Here is a 16,692-nt window from a genome sequence, read left to right as displayed (position 1 = left end):
GATCTAGAGTTCTAGAACAGGCCTGAGCTACACAGAGAAACCCTGTCTCAAAACACAAAAACACAAACAAAAAAGATTGAAATTTTGTCTCCTTTGCTTCTGGTCCACCATGGGGATGTGAATTCTCTTCTCTTGATGAACACTTCTGAACTGTGAATTCTGCTCTTGTTTGTGCTCCACCACAGCAACAAGTGATGACCACAGAGAGATACTTACATAAAAGACAGAATGGTTAATATATGACAGGGATCTCAAAGATATAATAAAGTTGACTTAAAAAAACAAAGTATCTTGTATCATTGTATTACAATAAAAATTTTATTTTCCCATTTTAATTTTGCTCATTCCCCAGTTTCTCATGATTGACATGCTAGACTATTGTGTCAGAAGTTATCTTAACTGATTCATCACACTGTTGACTGGTGTTAAACACAGGCACAGCCGATGCCCAGGGAATACAGTTCATTGTCTTATTTCTCTAAAAATCTTCACAACAGCTATGCTTATTACAATTCCATAATTTTATTAAATCACATAACTTGATGACATTAAAAACCTTTAAAAAATAATTTTTATTTCATTTACATTGGTATTTTGCCTCCATGTATGTATGTGTGAGGATGTCAGATCTTGGAATTACAGACAGGTGTGAGCTACCACATGGGTCCTGAGAATTGAACCCAGGTCCTCTTGAAGAACAGTCAGTGCTCTTAACTGCTGAGCCATTTCTCCAGTCCTGACATTAAAAATCTGAAAATGTAAAAGTACTAGAATAAAATGGGAAACTTATTAAATTGTACGTCCAAGCAGCAATCTCATGAATAGAATTCTAATAGCAAGGCAGGGTGCTGGTGGTGCACACCTTTTATCCCAGAACTCAGGAGGCAGAGGCAGATCTTTGAGTTCAAGGCCAGCCTGGTCTACAGATCGAGTTCCAGGACAGGCTCAAAGCAATACAGAGTAACTCTGTCTCAAAAACCAAAAAAGAAAAAGAAAAGAAAAAAAAAAAAACATTGAAATAAAGAGAAATCCTAACCCGGGGGGGGGGGGGGATTGTTATCAGTTATTCATCTGAAAAAATGATTAATTTAAAATATATAAAGGATTTTAAAAGTTACCAAAAGATAAATAGTCCAGTAAATAAATGGACAAATGATCTGAGCAGTCTCTCTCCAAAGTGGTAGAAATGATGGGGATGGAGAGATGGCTGGTTCAGCAGTTAGGAGTACTTTCTGATCATCCAGGGATCTGAGTTTGGTTCCCAGCACCCACAATTGGGTGGGTCACAACTGCCTGTAACTTTGGCTCTAGGGCATCTGATGCCCTCTTCTATCTGACCTCTTGTATCACACACACACACACACACACACACACACACACACACACACACACATTTTAAAAAAAAGTAAACTTCAAATGACAAATATGTGAAAAAAAATTCAACATTCTTATCCGTTAGGAAAATGCAAATCAAATCAGACTACATTAAGATCCCATTTCATGCTGAGTGTTGATGGAGCATGCCTTAATCCCAGCACCAAGAGGCAGATGCAGGTGAATCTCTTTGGGTTCAAGGCCAGCCTGGTCTACAGAGTGAGTTCCAGGACAGCCAAGGGTACATGGTAAAACCATGCCTCAGAAAAAAATTCTATTTCGCCCATTCATAATTACTGTGACTTCCTCATTTCAACAGAACAGAACCGTCAGGATTGGTGACACAGCTCAGCCTCACTTGCATGAGGCTTGGGTTTGATCTACAGCAGCATAAAAATTGGACATGATGGTATATGCCTATATTTCCAGCATTCTGAAAGTGGGACAGGAGGATCAGAACTTCACGGTCATCCTCAGCTACACAGCAAATCAGAGGCTAGCCTAGGATACTCGATATTCAAGACTTTCTCAAAAAAAAAAAAAAAAAGTTCTAGTCAGTTCATAGTGGGAGCTTGGTGGTTTATGTCTATAATAGCAGCACTCATGTTGAGACAGGAGGATTGCCATGAGTTCAAGATAGTGACTCTGAGACCAGTCTACACTACAGTGTGAGACCTTGTCTCTAAATAAAATTTAGGTCACAATAGATGTCAAGTCACATACTTTAGGTGAACTCTTTTTTTTTTTTTTTTTTTTTTTTGAGACAGGATTTCTCTGTGTGGCTTTGGAGCCTGTCCTGGAACTTGATCTGTAGATCACACTGTCTTTGAACTCACAGAGATCTTCATGTCTTCCAAGGGCTCCGATCAAAGATGTGCACCAGCGCCTGGCTTAGACGAACATTTTTAAAGCTACATTTCAAAAGAATGCTTTCACTTACTCTGTTGCTGTTGGCCTAGCTGGGCTGTTGACCCCTTAAGCCACTTTTGGGCTTTTAAATTTTGCTAAGGATCTCCTTGAGATTTTTCTTTTAAGATTTATTTATTTATTATGTATACAGTGTTCTGCCTGCATGTATGCCTGTATGCCAGAAGAGGGCACCAGATTGCATTATAAATGGTTGTGAGCCACAATGTGGTTGCTGGGAATTGAACTCAGAACCTTGGGAAGAACAGTCTGTGCTTTTAACCTCTGAGACATCTTTCCAGCCATCCTTTGAGGTTTTTGTATTCACTTCTGTAGCACTGCAAGCAAATTTCTTTAAAAATACGTTCATCTTCAAAATCCAGTCTCTTAGGATGGCTTCTATCAAAACGTCAGAAAGCACTATATGGGAGAGGGTGTGGGGAGATTGGAACTCAGGGCACAAGTGCTGTAGGATTAAGTAAGGCAACTTCTACAAAATATACTGCCATAATAATGTGATCCAGAAGTTGGCCAAGAACAGAAAGCCATGTCTCACAGAGACATGCTCATACACTTGTCCACAGTCAAACTATTCACAACAGCCAAAAGGTGGGAGCAAGCCAAATGAGACCTTAAGGAGATATCTGAAGGACATGTGCTTCTCTGCACACTCTGCAGCCTTGAGCAGCCCTGAGTAGGGAAAGCAGCCCTGCCAAGTGGATCCTTATTTAATAAATACACTTTCAGGTTTTCAAGGTGAAAGCAGATCTGGAGTTTGGTTCCACAACAAAGTAAACACATGATCTAGTTATCTTCTGCTATTGACTCAACACAGTCCAGAGTTATCTGAGCAAGTCTCAATCTGGGGAGTGCCTTGGTTAGACTTGCCTGTGGGAGTATTTTCTTGATTGCTAGTTAGGGGTGGTTCCATCCCCAAGCAGGAGGCCCCAGATTATAAGAAAGATGAGCAGTGACTAGGAAGCCACATGCAAGCAGTTTCCTTCCATGGTTTCTGCCTCTGCTACTTGAGTTCCTGCCCTGACTTGTCTTAGTGATGGATTGTGAGCTGGAGGTGAAATATAAAATAGTCCTTTCCTCCCCAAATTCCTTTTTTGTAGTAGCGTTTACCACATCAACAGAAAGCAAAGTAGGACACATGCCACTACTAAAAACTTAGAAGTGGGCAATTGTAGTGAGATAGTCCTTCTGTGGCACTGACCACGCCCATTTGGGGGTGGAGCCATGGGCGGAAGTGACCTGTGGAAGGAGGTCGGAGGGGGCCAGGGAAGGGGCTCTCTTTCTGGCGTGACTCGGACAGGAGAGGATCGGGTTGAATTTCCTGGTGTTCATCTGTCTAGGTTGTAAGTTATTTCTCCCTGAATAAACATCTATTCGGCCTATTTGTTTATCCTGATCCTTATTTACCGCAATAGGCAATGGTAACTGCAGAAGCCTACAGTTGGTTTAAGTGCCGAGAACAAGTAATCCTTGAATGATTAACCATAAATGGGGTATCTTTATCACCGCCTCCGGAGCTTAGGGAATACTGTACAAAAGACAGAATGTGAGAGGTAGAGAAATGTGTATATCTAAAGGGAGTGGTGTGGAATGCTGACTTCTAGGTAGGCCGAGGCTGTTAGGTTCTTGGACCCATTGCAGCTGACATGATAAGACCAGGTCTTGTCAACACCCACTCATGAAGCCCCACCCATCCCTGAGGGTTTATACACAGTTAAACGGTTGCAGCAGAGGGAGTGACATGTTCTTCAGTGGGATAGCCACTGAAAGTGGCCTGTGCTCCAGTCAACAATCCTCATCCGAGCTTCTACTGAAACCCTTTGGGTCACAAAACAACAGCAAAAAGGACATTAAAAAAAAAAAAAAAGAAGAAGAAGACGACGACTTCAAAGTAAAAGTGGGCGAGGTACGTGGAAGGAGGAAAGGAATCAGTGTGAGTGTGGTAACAGAAGAAAATGGAAAAAAAAATCGCCATATCAAAACTTGTACGATATATGTTAATACAAATATCAACAAATGAACAAAACCTTTCAATATGGCAATGTAACTGCTGCAAATACTAAGGTTTTGCTTCTGGGTTACAGAAAAATCTTAAAACAAGCTTGACAGTTGCTAATAATCCAGGACAGTTGCTAATAATCCAGAGTGATAAATTAACTGAAAATACAAGGGAAAGAGAGATGGCTCTGATCCATTTCAAATGTGTAGGGATGAATTTAATGTCAGGGTGAGCTGAACAGAGCAGCGAATGAAATGAGAGCTGGGAGATGGTTTAGAGGATACAGATGCTTGCGGTCTGTGCTGACTGGTTTTATCAACTTGATACCAACCACAATGGATGGAGAGGGAGCCTCGATTGGGAAAATGCCTCCCAGATAATATGGGACTGCAGCCAACTCCATAATTGGTGATTAATGGGGGAGGGCCCAGCCCATTGTGGGTGAGGCCACCCTGAGCTGGAGATTATAGATCCAATAAGAAGCCGAGTAGTGGCACAGGCCTTTAATCCCAGCACTTGGAAGGCAGAGGCAGGCAGATCTCTGTCTGCTTTTTGTCAGGGAAGGTTTTGGTCATTTTCATTATAGCAACAGTAACCTTAACCAGGACACTGTGTGGGAGGGGGGCGGAGGGGGGACCTGGGAAAACACCAGAAGCAAAGGCAAGGGGCTGTAAATCACAGGACTCCTGTGGAGAGACTTAAAGCTTGTTTTTGCAGCACAGGGGCAGATACAAAACTGCCTGAAAACCAGGGGAGAGAGAGAGAAGTGACTCTCAAGCCTTGTTCTCTGACCTCCACAAGGTTACTATGGCTTGTGGACAGCCACACACACCACTAAATAAACAAACCTTAAAAGAGGAGACAACCAGCTGGGTGTTGGTGGCTCTGTCTTTAGTCCCAGCACTCAGAAGGCAGAGGGAGGCCGATCTCTGTGAGTTCGAGGCCAGCCTGGTCTACAGAGCTAGTTCCAGGAGAGGATCCAAAGCAATACAGAGAAACCTGTCTCAAAAAACAAAAACAAACAAACAAAAACCCACAACCAAACACAAAACAAAAAACCCAAACTGAAAATGAAAAGACCCAAATCCCAAAATTTTGACTGCCTCATCAGGAAAAGAGACCTGGATTTAATGGGAAGAGCTTATGGCCGTTTGAATGGGCTCATAGGGAGTTACACTAATAGGTGGTGTGGCCTTGTTAGAGGAAGTGTATCCCTGTGAGTGGGCTTTGAGGTTTCAGATGCTCAAGTCAGGTCCAGTGTCTCTCTCTCTCCCTGCAGCCTGCTGATCCAGATGTAGAACTCTCAGCTACCTCTCCAGCACTGTGTCTGCCTGTGTGTGGACATGCTTCTGCCATGACAATTGGGCTAAACTTCTGAACTGTAAGCCATCCCCAATTACATGGTTTCCTTTATAAGAGTTGCCATGGCCATGGTGTCTCTTCACAGCAATAGAAACCCTGACTGACAGTTACTTAGTAACCCAAACTCACAGATCCTTCAAGGTGGGTGCCCATAAAGATGGCTGCACTTCATCTTGGCACAAGGACAGAGAGTTCAAAAGTGTCCTCAGCAAATCAAAAGACCTAAAGGTCAAAGGTGTGGCTACAGTAGGATGTTTGGCTGTCTTACTCTAAGTAACAACAGATCTGAATCTGAGGTGTGGCTACTCTTGATCCTCAAGGCTAGGGAACAAGAAGTTGGAGCTAAGGTGTGGTTACTGAACCTTTAGAGAAAGTGAGGAAGAAAAGTCTGTTCCGTATACATGATACTGTGTTCCCCTTTTTGGATAAGGTATATAAGAGTGGTGAAAAATAAACTCCTGGCATTTCAGTATTGACTGATCTGCACTCCTGATTTTAATCTGTCTCTCTGTCTTTTCTTTATCGTCTATAACTAGCCTTTCCCTCATTCACACTCCCCCACTCAGGTACAGATCCTGGGGCCACTCGGTTGGTTCCCATTGCAGCCCCACAAAGACAGCTCCCGATACTTCAAACTCAGATTCCCAAGGTTACATACAAAACAATGTCTTCCTGTAACTGTTTCATAGGACTATTGGGAGGAACGTATGAATCATGAGGCACCACCACAGTAATTGTTCAAATCATCATCATAGGAATAGAGGGGTTCAGATAGAAGGCCAAAGGAGATAAGGAAAATACGAAGTTGTTAGCAGTAAAAGCTACACTGCACAACCAGGTGGCAGGAATAATTTTGGATATGAAAATTTGTTTCTGCTACCACTAGCAGAAAAAGAGTCCCTTTCCTCCAAGGAAAGAGGCACTATTTCCTCTAAGCGGTTCTTTTGTTATTCAACACTTCAAATAACCCTTTAAGGTAGGCATTCTTTTCAGACTTGTCAAAAGCTACACAGGTCTAATGTTATCTAGGAAGAGGGAACCTCAATTAAGGAACTGCCTCCATCAGACTGTCCTGTGGGGGCATTTTTTTTAAAATTAATGATTCACCCCAGCACTGGAGAGGCAGAGGCAGGCTGATCTCTGTGAGTTGGAGACCAGCCTGGTCTACAAGAATTAGTTCCAGGACAGGCTCCAAAACTACAGAAAAACCCTGTCTCGAAAAACAAAAAAACAAAACGATTCATGTAGGAGGGCCCAATCCACTGTGAGAGTGCCGCTCTGGGGCAGATGGTCTTGGATGGCCAAAAACGCAAGCTGAGGCAGTTAGGGGAAGGAAGACATCGTGCAGTGTTCCTCCAAGGTATCAGCTTCAGTTCCTGCCCTGACTTCCCTAACATGGACTGCAGCTTGTAAAGGGAAACAGCTTTCTTCTCTGCCTCGCTTCCCTCCTGAGTTGCTGCTAGAAAGCAAACTCCGACACTATTACCAACACTTCTTCAAATGTATCCAGGCAGCTGACTGTCAGGTGTTTTGGAGTAGAGAGCAGAAGTGGTGTGGGTATTGTACAGATCCCATTTTGTGTATGGTACCAAGCTGTCTTCCAAACCAGTCCGATCTTTTAGTCTTCAATGCTTCAGTTTTCTGGATTGTTCTAATTACAGAAAGTTCACAGGAAGGGACTGATGACAGGGAGTAACCAGGTTCCTGAGGAAATGTTATGGGGGAAGCTGTTTTTGTTCTGTGAAAATTTCTGGTAGAAGGCAAAGCAGAAGTTGGGAGCCTGGCAGAATGGGAATGTATTTTACAATCCATTACAATTCTGGAAGCACAGTCTGGTGGCACTAACTTCATAAACTGACAGGAAGTGTGCTGTTAGAAACCTGGCAAATTTGGTAATACAGCCTACTTCAGTGGTAATAATAATGTCAACACAGTCAAGGTTCTGAAAATGACTCCCTTTCTCAAAACTTCCCAATGCTAGCAGGTTTGGGTTTCTTTATTTCTTTCTTTCTTCCTTCCTCCCTCCCTTCCTTCCTTCCTTTCTTCCTTTCTTTTCTTTTCTTTTCTTTTTTTTTGTATAAATTAATACTGTTGAACCAGTCTTCAAAGAAATACACTTTGGGATACAGTGTAGTGAAAATGTGAAGAAATGGCCAACAAATATCTAATTGTTTTTATTATTTATTTGAAACTTGGAATAGAGAATAATTTAATGAATACCACATATCCATTTCTCAGAATTAAAAGGCTACTTAAGTTCAACAAGTCTTGGAGGGCAGTGGTTGGTGGTGTGCATCTTCAATCCTAGCACCCCAGAAGCAGAGGCAGATGAATCTCTTGAGAATCAAGGCCAGCCTGGTTTACATGTTTCAGACCAGAGCTATAAAGCAAGACCCTCAAAAACAAAATAATTCAAATTAATGCTTATTTTTCAATTATAGAATATATGCTCACCAGACAAGAAAAACAAAAGAAAAATAGGGAAAAATCTATATACTTTGTTATCTCTTTACTAAAACTAAGGCTAATGTCTGGAGACAATTATTCTAATCCTTATCTTTTGTTTTGTTTTGCGGGACAGGGTTTCTCTGTGGTTTTAGAGGCTGTCTTGGAACTAGCTCTTGTAGACCAATCTGGTCTTGAACTCACAGAGATCCGCCTGCCTCTGTCTCCCAAGTGCTGGGATCAAAGGCATGCACCACCACCTCCCGGCTTCTAATCCTTATCCTATTAGGTTTTAAAAACACTACTTATAAAGCATATTATAATTTTGCATCATGTTTAATATCCAGAGACCATCATAAATGGAAGTTTTCATGGCTATGGTTTTTATAGCTGCTTAATAGTCTGTTTTTATAAAGGGTTAAGAGAGATTGTGCAGCTAGACGCCATGCTCCTCTGATCTAGTTTCCAATTGAGAGTTCATAAGCAGCTCCTATGGCTATAATATCTCCTAATAAAAGGAGTAAAGGATGACACAGATGGAATGGCCTCTTTAAATTGCTTCAGGATGTCTCTAGCAGTTTTACCTGCATCAAAATCCAAATGTGGGGGCTGGGGAGATGGCTCAGAGATTAAGAGTACTGGCTGCTTTTCCAGAAGACTCAGGTTCAATTCCCGGAACCCACAATCATCTGTAACTCCAGTTCCAGAGGATCTGATGCCCTCACACAGATACACAGGCAGGCAAACTGCCAAAGCATGTAAAATAAAAATATGTAAATTTAAAAAATCCAAGTCTGTCTCCCCAATCAAACCATACCTAAAGACTCTTTAGTGTTATGTCAGACTCCTCTAAAAGTGAGCTCTGACTCTTTTCTGTCTATTAACACTTATATAGCATAGCCAAGGCTACTGGTTACAAACATTCACAGGCTAATGCCATAACTCCAGAATGATTACACACAATGGGCTATATTATAATTTTCATGTGCTGGCAGAAGTAGGAGTTTCTTTTTTCCCATTCTTAAAAGTTCAATGTATTTCTGTGTTCAATTTTTAAAAATAAGTTTGAGCTGTTATAATCCTAGCAGAAGAGCTTTTGTCCTATTACTCTCCATCAATTTGAGGGGAGTCTCTTCAGTACCTCCAATGTACTTTATTGTACTGAGAAGGGGCTTGAGCAGCACACCAATAATGTCCAATGGTTTCAATGATTCTCTTTCCCACAAAGGGGAAGTCTCTGACACACCTGTTTTTCAGGTATTCCCTTTTAACAGCAGAGGAATCAAACATGAGTTCTGTGTAAACTGCCAAACATTCAGTCCTCGGCTGGATCCAGAATAATCAAAACTCACAGAGGTCTGCGAAGTTGGTGCAATAGGTTTGTCAGGAAGGTGGGAGTCACTTGCCATCATCACAATCTCCTTCCCTTCAAGGACTACAGAATGATGACATCAGAGGGTCAGGAACACATGTTCAGCAAACTTCACTCAAAGCCCTCTGGGGACGGGGGCTCTGCAGCTATGATGTCATCAGAGATGGCATTCCTCTGCTGCACATATTGCATCAAATGTTCAGGGAGCCATTGTTCTTCCTGGGAACAAACTCAAACATGCCCTCGACCCCATATTAAAATAGGATTGTGTCCTTTCCAACATCCAGTGCAAGGCTCTTTCCATTTGTTTTGAGCAAAAGTTGCTTGAGTGCCATCATGCCAAAATCTACCCATGGCAGATTGCTCACTGGCATCCACATTCAGAAAAGTTCCTCTACCTGGGCCAGCATTGAGGATGATGGCTACAATGTGCCTAAGCCACCTGTGCTGGCTGTCCTGACTCTGTCTGATATTTCTAATACCACCCCCTCCTTTGACTGGTTGTCTCTGGATGGTGATCACACAACAAACTTCAGTGAGGGTTTCCAAGTTCCTGAGTGGCCCCCTAAACCGTTCCCTTAGAAATTCAACCCTGAATGAAAAGCAAGTAACTAACAGGGAGGTGGAGATGCCATTGCTAACCATGCTGCCACCGTCCCCTCACCCAGCCTCATGAATCAGGGCTACTACTCCTACTGGGACATTGAGAAAGCACTGGTCATTGCTCACAGCAACATCCAGATGGCCAGAAACATCCTCCAGAAATTTGTTTCTATTTCTTCTCCTGCCCATGTAGCTACCTAGCAACATCTCTTCCTGCCATGGCTTCAGAGGACCCATGAGCTGGGCTCTTACTCAAGGAGTATCTAGGAAGGCAGTGGCTTCTTTTGGGACATCACAGTGAGGTCCTGCCTTTTCTTTGGGTAATGACACCCATGGTTCCAAGATTTCAAAGCTGTGGAATGAAAATGGAGCTGCTATAAGACTATCGTGCTCTGTTGTGAATCTAGGCAGGGAGCTAGCACAAGAGCTTCAGGAAGGAATCTCTCAAGACTGCCATCTACTGTGGTGTTGCACCTAACCCTGCTGGATGCTACAACCCCAACATTCCTCTATATCAGGACACTGCCTGACCTAGTGTCCTTTCTGATCACATTCAAAGCAATTCCTCAGAGGCTTTGTAACCCTCCTTCTCCCTGGGCCTTGACTTCTTTGTTGTAATTAACTGTAATTCTTTGTAACACACCGGCCATAGGTAGCCTGAGTGTAGGAAGGCCCACTATTTGAACAAATCTGAAATGTCACCTTTCTTTCTATAGGGTCTCAAAGCAGCTTGACATACTTAACATTTTCATAGGCTAGCTTTCAAAAGTCCAGCTTCTGTATCCCCAAATAACCTGCTTGATGCCTGCATTAGCCTAGAGACAAGGACCCAAAATAATTCATCAGGTTCCTTGTCTTATCTTTGATAATTCCTCAGTCTGCCTTCCAGAAGATAGAAGTTTGTTCCAGGCCCTCTTGGCAGCTGCACTAACCTAGGCATATGCTGCCACCTCAAAATTTAACTGCTGATCTGTATCTCCACACTGCCCTTCACCAGCAAGCGTAACATAAGAAATGGGAACCTGCTGGGCTTGGTTTCTCTCAGTTGTGGCCTGACATTGTTCTGCAAATTTAAGTGTTCCATAAGATAATCACCTCCTGTTAAATTCTGGCTGTTTCTAATCCCTGGGAGGCAAGGCTTCTAGGGCTATATTCTCCAGCAGCATTTGAATAAAGGCTGCATTAGGTCTGTACTAAGTGCCTGATGCTTTTAATTCCATGAGTTGTTTAAACAGAATTGGGAGATGAATTTTGAGTAGACTTCCTGGAGCATCTCTCTGCTGTATTATAGGAAACATTTGAAACCTTTGCACATCCTCCCCTGTCAGTGGCCTCCCTGATACTAGCTTGCATAGGAGACTCAAGACTAATAGTGAGTGATTGCCATGCTTCGGGAAGTCCATGCACCATAGACAGATTTAAACCAGCTACTACAGTAGGAAGAGGAACACTTTTCCCATCTGAGGAGACTTGCAAAGTTTCCAACTTCGGTGAAAGTGATGCTACTGAATCTCTCAAGCTTTTTAGTTTCTGCTGAATCTTACCACTAGGTTTCTGTCTCCCTGCATTCCTGGTAAAAAGCTAGGGAGGCTTGGACTGATTGCAATCCATTGGTCTCCAAAACACTTCCTCACCTAGCAATTCCTACTGTGGTGTGGAGGCCTTCTGCTATTTGGGGTTTAATTCTAGACTTTCCTGTATAAGTGCTCACAGCTTAAGGGCATCTATCAGAATGCTTCCATGCCCATATTCATTATGACTGCTCTTTCCATATTCATTATGACTGCTCTTTCCTCGTCTCATATCCACATGTATTTACAATTATCTACAATTATTTACAATTTTTACTCCTGAGTTTTGTTCACTGCACTTTTATCCAAGAGAACCATCTTCACACTGTGGTGTCCATCACTTTATCCTCTGTATTCAAGCCCCAACGTCCAGGATGCTATCTGTTGGTTCCAGCCTACTAATTTGGACTGTGCTTGAAAGGAGGAGTGTGGATTGAGAAATGACAGGTAGAAAAATTTAAAGATACTAAAGAAAAGAGACACAAGATAAGAGTCTGTAGGGCATTCCAGTGAATACTGAATCTGCCCCTAGTTTATTTTTCTTGCCCAAGCAAAAGGGGCAAGCAAAAAGACTTTCTTTCCCCCATGATACAAAAAACACTCAAAACATCTAATAGCTCAAACATCTTGTTATTAGGTCTTAAGGAACAAAAGATCTAGCAGCCACACCCTTGGCCAAGCATCCTGTTATCTAAGGAAGATATAGAGCAACTACACATTAGTCTAAAGATCCATTGATTGACCTGAAAGGAGTGGGGAAAAAAAAAAATAAAATTGAACTCTCTAACCTTAAAGCAAGATAGAATCAAGGCATAAGATGGAGTCATTATGGGGTTCCACAACTGAACCATCCTGAGGCCGTATCTTACATATGCTGTATATCAGAGCCTAGCACAGATCTTGCTTGGTATGTAATACAAGGTAGATACTCATTAAGGTCAGTTTGAACAGTATGTTGAGTGTGGCATGAATAATCAGACCCTTGTTGTCTCACTTCTCTGTCATCTTTTCTGTCAAGCCATTAAAAGACATGTGAGTTTATTTAGCAATAGTAAATAAAACACAACACAAACAGTGCAAGTTTTGTCACTAGGTAAGTCCTCGATTGGAATTAATAAACTTTGGGCAATTTAAGGTCTTACTCTGCTCAGGGACAAACTGCCCTTCTTTTCTTGTTTTTCAGGGTTCTTATGGGCATTTTTTTCCTACTTAAAAGGAAATGTTTAATGTTGCTATTTAGTATTTTGTGTTAATTTATAATTGCCCTCAAGAAAAAGTCCAATCTCTTAATATGGCCTGAAAAGGACTTCTGTGGACTCTGTTCAGCCATCTGCTATCATTAATCTCCCAACAACCTAACCTGTCATCCCAAAGCCTCTTTCACAAGCTGTCTGATTTGTCTAGAAAGCTCTCTGCTCTCTACACACTTAGTAACAATAAAAGGGAATTTCTGAGCCCTAATGATTTCTTCCCAAAACACATTTAAATGCACCAGTTTACTCATTACAAAGTTAATAAATGCATTAGTTTACTCATTACAAAGTGAATACTTTGAGATGTACAAATGAGGCACAGAGAAGCAACGGAGTTTCTAATGCAGATCTGAACTGAAGGATGCTGCTGTAATATCTAAGTAGCCCAACATCTTAAAGTCCTCTCTAACAGCTGATATGGTGTGGTTGCCAATGGACACCCCAATTTACACCTGCCTATTACCTTTCGACTCATTAGACAGACTCATTAAACAAGCCACCTGAATTCACATACCCATCTTTCCAGTCACTGGTACGTGTAATAAACACCAACAAATACTTGTTGAATATTTAAATGAGTGAAAACTGCTTTCACACGGAAAGACATCAGTTTAGAATTTAGCTAGGCAGCATCACTGGGTTTATCAGATTATGACCTATAGCATGCATCTCACCCTTTCTGCAGCGGTACTTTTGTTTATATCCACGCTTCTGTGACTTTGCCAGGATGCTACAACTCCTTAAATACCGCCCACACCCGTCCTTTTCAGAGCACGGATTTATCTTTTGAGAAAATCTTGCAGAGAAAATAAACTAAAACGTTAAAATCAATTTTCACTTCATTGCTGTTCTTCAAAACGTTTTAAGCGCCTCTCCCCTTTAAAAAAAAAAAAAAAAGGAATGGAGAAAATTGGAAACTAATGAGGGAAAAACTTTAAACAGTGAATTTCGCATGCAGAGTAGAAAAGCATTCTAGCTCGTTTGGAATGGGTCTTCCCGTGCTGCCTAGGCAGCATCGTCCCAGGTGGCACCGTATTTTTCAAGAAAAAAATCTAGGAGGGCTGTCCAAACAGAGGAAACAGGTGCTGCTGTAAGCAGGGGGTGTGTTGACATCAACGGTTCTGGCTCCATTTTTTGACAAAGAGCCCAGAAGTTAAGGCTATCTGGCCAGGAGTTCCATCACCTTCGAGGGGAAGGATAAAAAAAGATCGAGGGGGTGGTGGGGAACAGGGAAGAGGGAGAGGAAACGTGGCAAGCGGGAGGAAAACTTCCCTCCTCTCCGGGAAGCGAGGCTGGGCCACGTCCCCCTCAAAGGCCCAGTGACCGGCTGTCAATTTTGTCTTTTCACTTCAAAACTCGCAACCATCTGGCTTCAAGGAGGACACTCTCAGGAGGGCATCCTGCCACGTGAAACTTCAGCACCCGACCCGCGACGAGTGGAAGAGCACGAAGAGACTTCGGCAGGACCAACCGCCTCCCGGGCAGCTCGCGGATGCCCCCGGGGGGCCACGCCTGCCGCCCCGGCCAGGCCTTTACCCACAAGCCCCCGCTCGGCGTGCGCACGCGCAGAGGCGGCGGCCGTCTCAGGAAGAGGAAAATGGAATAAACAACTCGGGAGGAACGGGAGCGTAAGACGACGAGTGGAGGCAGAGTTTAAAAACAAACCGGGCCCCTCCGCCGTGCCTTCCCGTCGGCCGCCGCCGCCTCAGGGTCCCCCACAGCCCCGGCCGCGCGCCCACCGCGGCATCCCGCGCGGCCCCTTTAAGGACAGCGGAGAGGGAGAATCCCCACTGGCCGCCCGCCCCTCCCCCTCCCCGGGCGGCTCCGGCTCCCTCAGCGGGCCCAACCCGCCCGCCCGGCTTCCATCCGGCTCCGGCGGCGGCTCCTTCCCGCCCTCGTCTATGGTGGCGGCGGCGGGGGACGCGGCTGCGGCGTGGCCATGAACAGTGGCGGCGGCCTCCCGCCCCCCTCGGCCGCCGCCTCCCCGTCGTCGTCCTCGCTGGCGGCGGCCGTGGCGGTCGCGGTCGCGGCCTCGTCGGGCGTCGGGGGCGTCCCCGGCGGGCCGGCTGCGGGCGTGAAGCTCAAGTACTGCCGCTACTACGCCAAGGACAAGACGTGCTTCTACGGGGAGGAGTGTCAGTTCCTGCACGAGGACCCGGCCTCCGGCGCGGCCCCGGGGCTCGGCCTCCATAGCAACAGCGTCCCGCTGGCGCTGGCGGCCGCGTCGGGGGCCGGCTTTCCTCCCGGAGCGCTCCCGGGCGGGGGAGCCGGGCCGCCCGCGGGGCCTAAGAAGCCGGAGCTGGGCGTCCCGGGGGCGGCGGCGGCGGCAGCGGGCGGCGGAGGCCTCGATGGACCGCGGCTGGCGAGTGAGTGAGGCCCGGGGGCGGAGGTGCGGTACGGGCGGGCCGAGCGCGGGGAGGAGGCCTGAGGCCGCCAGCTTCCCCTCTCACCTCGGGGCGGCCCGAGAGGCCTAGGCTCTGCGTAGCCCTCCTTCCTCCTTCCTTCTTCCTGCTTCCTCTCCCCGCCGCCCTGGGCGAGCCCCAGAGCTGGGAGAGGCGGCTTTCCCGGGAGCGTGGGTGGATGGAAGTGGTGTCCCGGGGTGGGGGTGGGGGCTCTGGGAGCGGGTGCTGGGAGCCGGGGAGGGGGGGGATGGGCTGCGGAGTGTGAGGAAAGGGGTGTCGTTTCCGGGTTTGTATGTGTGGAAAGGGGCCGGGTTTGTGAGCACATGTGTTAGTGCGTGCCCGTGTGGAGTGCTGTCCTCCTGCAGTTGAGGCTCACCAGTGGGTGTGTATTGGATAGGAGGCGGGAGGGGAGGGGCGGGCTTAAGGCCCATTAGCTTTGCTGGAGAGGACGCGAAAAGTTTGTAGAAGGCTTTTTGGGAGCAAGGCTTTCCCGGCTGGAAAAGCTTTCTAAGGATGCCGAAGGGGCGGGGTGGTGTAGGGAGAGCAGCTTTGCTTCTCTCTCTCCTCTTCTTTTCAGTGTGCACAAGTTTTATGGAGCGCTTGGACTAGGAATTTCCGAGGACTTGCACTCTGGTAGTTTTCTGTAAAGCTCGAATAAACTGAACTGGTTGTCTGCCGCGATTTTTGTCTTTTCCGTAACATTCTGTTGAGTGAACTGGGCATTGTGCCTCTACACACACTACACAAGCTCTCGCACTACACAAGCTTTCATGAGAGGAGTAACTTAGGGCTGTGTGTGTATAGCTTTTTAGTTCAGCGGAGTTCGCTAAAACTGTAAATGTGTGTGGAATGTTACCCTTGAACATTAGAGTAGGTGGCCTGATTTCCTCATGTTTTGGATCTTGAGGTAGACAGGTTGACTTGAACTTCACAGCAATGGCTTGACTCTGAACAACCTGGCAATGGTTTAGCGCTTACTGGGATGATTTATTTTTAAAAGCTTGTTTCTTTTTGAATTTTGGGCTTGTCTGTGTTTACCGAAGCTTATATGCTAATAAATGTAGATATTTTGTGTATGTGTGTGTGCCCACCATAGATAGCATGGTTATAGAGGTCAGAGGACAGTTTGGGGGGGGGTCATTTTTCTCTTCTTACTGTGTGGATCCTGGAGCTGGAACTGAGGTGGTGAGGGTTGACAGCTTTCCCTCCTCCTCTTCCCTGTTTGTTTTTTTCAGACAGGGTTTCCCTCTGTAGCTCAGTCTGGTCTGAACTGGAGATCCTGCTGCCTCAGGCACATGGGCTGGGATTACCTACAGGTGTGCCATCATGCCCAGTAGGAGTTTTTTTCAAGGTAAATTTAGGAAATGAAGTTGTGGCTCCAGTTAAT

The 16,692-nt window shown here is 45.1% G+C and overlaps 1 protein-coding gene across 3 annotated transcripts in view; it reads left to right on the top strand.

Moving 5' to 3' along the window:
- Positions 1 to 14,621: 14,621 nt before the first annotated feature.
- The window catches only part of Pan3 (poly(A) specific ribonuclease subunit PAN3), a 116,974-nt gene continuing 114,903 nt past the window's right edge, over positions 14,622 to 16,692 (top strand). For all 3 annotated transcript variants that reach the window (XM_051205136.1, XM_051205135.1, XM_051205134.1), the window contains exon 1: positions 14,622 to 15,269. In XM_051205136.1, coding sequence (XP_051061093.1) covers positions 14,843 to 15,269 — 427 coding nt within the window. In that variant the 5' untranslated portion in view covers positions 14,622 to 14,842. The remainder of the gene's footprint in view (positions 15,270 to 16,692) is intronic.

The sequence above is a fragment of the Phodopus roborovskii genome, unplaced genomic scaffold (assembly GCF_943737965.1).
Source record: "Phodopus roborovskii unplaced genomic scaffold, PHOROB, whole genome shotgun sequence".
Lineage (NCBI taxonomy): Eukaryota > Metazoa > Chordata > Mammalia > Rodentia > Cricetidae > Phodopus > Phodopus roborovskii.
The sequence above is the reverse complement of the archived record's forward strand: the minus strand, read 5'-3'. Positions and strand labels throughout refer to the sequence as shown.